We start from the raw sequence: 5257 nt of genomic DNA, 5'->3' as shown, positions 1-5257 counted from the left end.
GCATCGTCTAAAAATAAAAGTAACGTATAAAAAGGTATTAGAATAAATTAAAAAATAAAAATAGAATTTAAATATTTTACTTTATTTACAAAATAAAAAAAAATTAAAAGTCACGTTTATAATTTTTCTATTTTATTTTGCTACCCACTACAATTTCTCAATACGATAACATTAAAACAAAATATTAGAGGTAAATGCATGATATTAAATTTCCATCGATATGTTAAATATTTTCATTTGGACACTTTTTATGAATTTGACGTCAAAATGATGAATCTACATTTTTTAAAAAACAACAAAATGTTATAAAGATTTTAATGGATTTAAAAAGTATAAAATATTTATTTATTAATTTAAACATTCTTTTAATGGATATTTTTAATGACATTGAGACCCTATATTTTGTCCACATCCACATTTTAAAGATGGTTTAAATCCCCAAAAAGAAGGGTAAGGAGAACCACTCATAATAGAAATGAATCACAATGGTGAGGATGCATGGGATAAAACCCCACAAATTAGCCTATTCTGAGGGCCCGTGAATGGGTCACATTCAACGCCCCGCTTTTTAATATCTCACTCATGATCTAAGTTTTATGTTGGCTGACACCGCAACGCTCTCTCAAGAACAAACAACGAACTGAAAGGCAAACTCAGTCGACGCCACTCTCAATACACTCAATCTTCTTCTTATTCCCTACCTCTCTGCGATCTGCTCACACTCAAATCCATGGCCACGTCCCAATTCACCGTTGCTTTGAATCGAGCAGACTCGTTTTCGCACTCCAATTCCTTTCCTCCTCCTCTTATCGGTCTCAGTAGCAGGTATCGCCAATCGAAGTTATTGCTGGTTCCGACCTCCACCTGGCGATCGCCTAAGCGGACATTTCTGGTGAAGAATGTGTCTAGTGAGCCGAAGTTGAAGGATCCGGTTGCTGATGAAGGTACTTTCTTCGTCTCTGGTTTGATTGCTTCATTTCATTTTGGCTTCCTATGGATGAAATTTGCAACGATTGGCATTGGCAGTGCATCGGAGGACGTTGAATTATTTAGTTTCTTCATTTATTAGGGTTTAGGATATAATGTACTCATTTACTGTTCTGATGCGGTTGGAATGAAATTTTCGAAATTGCGAGAGAAATTGACATGCTCGTTTCATAGCGGATTCTTCCTATTTTCTTTTCTTTTTCTAATAGTTTTTGAAATAATGGGATCATGCTGCATTCTGTAAAATTTTCATCATTTAATTTTAAAAACTGTCATATGCTATACGAATGCTATAGGAAATACTATAGGCTTTTGTTTTCGTACAGAATCTCCAATCGCTGCAAGTGCTTTTGCGCCGGACGCCTCATCTATTGCCTCAAGCATTAAGTACCATGCAGAGTTTACTCCTTTATTTTCTCCCGATCGGTTTGATCTTCCCAAGGCCTTCTTTGCTACTGCGCAAAGCGTTCGAGATGCTCTTATCATAAATTGGAATGAGACATATGAACTTTACGAAAGGTTGAATGTCAAGCAGGCATATTATTTATCGATGGAGTTTCTTCAGGTTAGTGATTTACCACTATGGACTATTTTTCATTTCTTCCTAGAGTTGGTGGTTCTCAGAGTTGTTTACTTGTTTTTTATCCCTTTCTTCCTTGTAGGGTAGGGCACTGTTGAATGCAATTGGCAATTTGGAGCTCACTGGTTCTTATGCAGAGGCATTGAACAAGCTTGGATATGAATTAGAAAATGTTGCTTGTCAGGTAAGGTTATTTGATAAGATTTGCTTTCAGTTTAATATTGTTCCTACCTAGAACAGTTTCCTTCGTTCCTTTGCTGATGGTGAGCATGATGAGACACTGCCTTTTGATGTTGGCGATTCTTTTGTGAAACCTTTGAGTATTGTTGGTTGCTTGGCTTCAAAAAGAGTAGCCAGTTGGGTCCCAGTTCTGCTATGTGCTCTTTTGGTGGAAACAAATATATAAATATTCTCAAGATGTTCATATTGTTTGATAGGGCAAAGGCGTTTGTTAGTCCCTGACTTTACATTACACTACTCCACTCCTCATCCTTCTTTTAGTAGAGGATTTCTTTTCCTATATTTTTCTTTTACGTGAAATTCTGTTTCTGGTTTCTTTCTTTCATTAAAGAAGGGCCATGATGAAGTCAAACTTAGTTATTTGATGTCGATAATAGGAACCAGATGCTGCTCTTGGAAATGGGGGCCTTGGGCGGCTTGCCTCCTGTTTTTTGGATTCCTTAGCAACGCTAAATTACCCGGCATGGGGTTACGGACTAAGGTACAAGTATGGCTTATTCAAACAGAAAATCACTAAAGATGGTCAGGAGGAGGTTGCTGAAAATTGGCTCGAGGTATATCAAATTTTCACTTTAGTAATTATATGTACAATTAGACTTCCTGTATTGACTTTAATTTATTTTGCTTTCTTATTATTATCTTCATTCCAGATCGGCAACCCTTGGGAAATTTTCAGAAATGATATTAAATATCATATCAAGTTCTATGGAAAGGTTGTCATTGGATCAGACGGGAAAAAGAACTGGACTGGTGGGGAGGATATAGAGGCTGTAGCGTATGATGTTCCAATTCCAGGATATAAAACAAAAAATACAATCAACCTGCGACTTTGGTCCACTAAAGCTCCAACTGAAGATTTTGATTTATCCGCTTTCAATGCTGGAGAGCATACCAGAGCATCAGAGGCTCTTGCAAATGCTGAGAAGGTTCATTTGCTACTTGATTACACAGATTTTCTCTTATGGTTTGACGTTCTCTGTTTTCGTGAACTTGGAAAATTATATGTTTCTTTCTTTTTTCAAACTAAAATATGACTTGAACTTTGTAGAACCCAATTATTCAAGAGAGAATCTCTGTATCAAGTAAATAGATTCAGGGTCTCTGTTGGTCTTCTTTTCTTCATGTCTCTTAGAAATGACATTTTTCCTTGAAAAAGGGGGTTTTCCCTGTACTCATGTTCTGGCAATCTCTTTTTATCCTGAATCTAGAGCTTAGAGCCTAGTCCAAACCTTCTACTGCTTCAACCGATGGTGGCATTGTAGTTGACTAATAGTGTTTTTTCCAGCCCTTCTAATATATGTGTTTGGTAAAATATGAAAAGTTAGATTTGAATTTCGTCCTCAGCAATATCTCTACCTATGTTTTCTCCCTTTTTTAAAGTCCCTCCGACCATTACCAAAATTTTGAGGAATCATTTGAAGGCGAAGTGAGGGAAAATTTTTGTATTTAATTGGGATGTGACTTGATCAACTAGGACGTTATTTCTAGAGACTTAAATGCAGGTGGCTGTAGGGGTAACAACTTGATCAACTAGGACGTTATTTCGAGAGACGTAAAAATTCCTAATAATGGTTTGCCTTATTTACTTCAGATATGCCATGTACTCTACCCTGGGGATGATTCAATTGAAGGAAAGATTCTTCGTCTGAAGCAACAGTATACTTTATGTTCAGCATCTCTACAGGATATAGTTGCATGCTTTGAGAGAAGATCTGGTACAAACAAAAAATGGGAAGAATTTCCTGAGAAAGTTGCTGTGCAGATGAATGACACTCACCCAACTCTATGCATTCCAGAGCTCATGAGAATCTTATTGGATTTGAAGGGTTTAAGCTGGGAGGAAGCCTGGAATATTACTCAAAGGTACATCCTTATGAATATGTTAATGATGGTTGATTTACGTAAGGCCAATATATTTTAGGGAATAGCTGAGGATTATCTATCATTGGATAATAAAGGGGTGGGCCTTATGGTTTACTTATTATTTCATGTTAAACAATTTTGCCGTATTATTCTTTTGTGGAATCCTGTAGCTTTTAACTGTTTGAGCTCAATGTATTTAATTGTTTATATATATCATATGCTTCTCCTAGATACAAAAAGCTTGATGAAAACACGAAGCGTCAGCCCTTGTATTACTTCTTGTTAGTTGATTGCAACGATTATAATGTATGTTAAGTTAAATATTAAGACTATTACTTATTTTGTTCCACCTTCTGTTGTTTAGGACTATGGCTTACACAAATCATACTGTTCTACCTGAGGCATTGGAGAAATGGAGTTTTGAACTTATGCAGAAATTGCTTCCTCGACATGTTGAGATCATAGAACTGATTGATGAAGAGGTATTAATATGTGACACCCTATTGAGAATTCTACAGCATTGACACCTTAGTTCTACTTTATTCTTATACTTTCTTTATTGTTTTCAGCTTATTCGAACTATTATTTCAGAATATGGTAAGGCAGATCTTAAGCTGTTACGTGAAAAGCTCAAGGAGTTAAGAATTTTAGAAAATGTTGACTTGCCAGCTGCCTATTCCGATTTATTTATTGAACCTGAAGAAAGTTCTACCATTGTATCAACTGAAGTACTTAAAAGCTCTGAAGAAGCTGATTCTGTTGATAAAGAAAACTTATCAAAGCTAGCCAAGTCTGTTGATAAAGTTGAATTTGTTGAGGCAAACGATGATCCGGAAAGCAAAGACATTCAGGATAAGAATGTGGAACCTATACCACCACCACCACCAAAGATGGTTCGAATGGCTAATCTATGTGTTGTTGGTGGTCATGCAGTTAATGGGGTAGCAGAGATACATAGTGAAATAGTAAAGGATGAAGTGTTTAATGCATTTTATGAGGTATGCACTTGACTGAATATTAAAACCTGCTCGAGTCTTCAATGTTTGTTGAAAAAGTATTTGTACTCATTTCTTGTATCTGATGTTCTAATTTGGCAGTTATGGCCTGAAAAGTTTCAAAACAAAACCAATGGTGTGACACCCAGGAGATGGATTCGTTTCTGCAATCCTGATTTAAGCAAACTTATAACAAACTGGATTGGCTCAGAGGATTGGGTCCTTAACACTGAAAAGTTGGGTGAATTGAAAGAGGTAATGCACTTTTTAGGTGATTGATCTTATTATACTGGGTTACTGGTATGTACATATATTCTTTGAATAACAAACTGGTTTTCTTGGTATGTGTGACCCAGCATGACTCTCTCTCTTTCACACGCAGTTCGCAGATAATGAGGATCTTCAAAATCAGTGGAGGATAGCGAAAAGGAACAATAAGTTGAAAGCTGTGTCATTTCTGAAAGAAAAAACTGGGTATACTGTCAGCCCAGATGCGATGTTTGATATCCAGGTCATTTGCTTTGATGCCTCCTCTAGCAAGTTTCTGTGTTTAGAAAATTTATTGGAGTCTCTTGATTTATCCTCTGCTATC

At 36.3% G+C, this 5257-nt stretch overlaps 1 protein-coding gene across 1 annotated transcript in view; it reads left to right on the top strand.

Moving 5' to 3' along the window:
* Positions 1–448: 448 nt before the first annotated feature.
* LOC120083456 (alpha-1,4 glucan phosphorylase L-1 isozyme, chloroplastic/amyloplastic) overlaps positions 449–5257 on the top strand; it is a 7307-nt gene continuing 2498 nt past the window's right edge. Inside the window, exons 1-10 of the mRNA XM_090313530.1 lie at positions 449–944; positions 1314–1552; positions 1650–1751; positions 2185–2361; positions 2458–2733; positions 3399–3670; positions 4035–4152; positions 4240–4668; positions 4768–4920; positions 5048–5251. Coding sequence (XP_090169656.1) covers positions 731–944; positions 1314–1552; positions 1650–1751; positions 2185–2361; positions 2458–2733; positions 3399–3670; positions 4035–4152; positions 4240–4668; positions 4768–4920; positions 5048–5251 — 2184 coding nt within the window. The 5' untranslated portion in view covers positions 449–730. The remainder of the gene's footprint in view (positions 945–1313; positions 1553–1649; positions 1752–2184; positions 2362–2457; positions 2734–3398; positions 3671–4034; positions 4153–4239; positions 4669–4767; positions 4921–5047; positions 5252–5257) is intronic.

Source organism: Benincasa hispida, chromosome 1 (assembly GCF_027475165.1).
Source record: "Benincasa hispida cultivar pf3 chromosome 1, pf3_genome.v1.1, whole genome shotgun sequence".
Taxonomy (NCBI): Eukaryota; Viridiplantae; Streptophyta; class Magnoliopsida; order Cucurbitales; family Cucurbitaceae; genus Benincasa; species Benincasa hispida.
The sequence above is the reverse complement of the archived record's forward strand: the minus strand, read 5'-3'. Positions and strand labels throughout refer to the sequence as shown.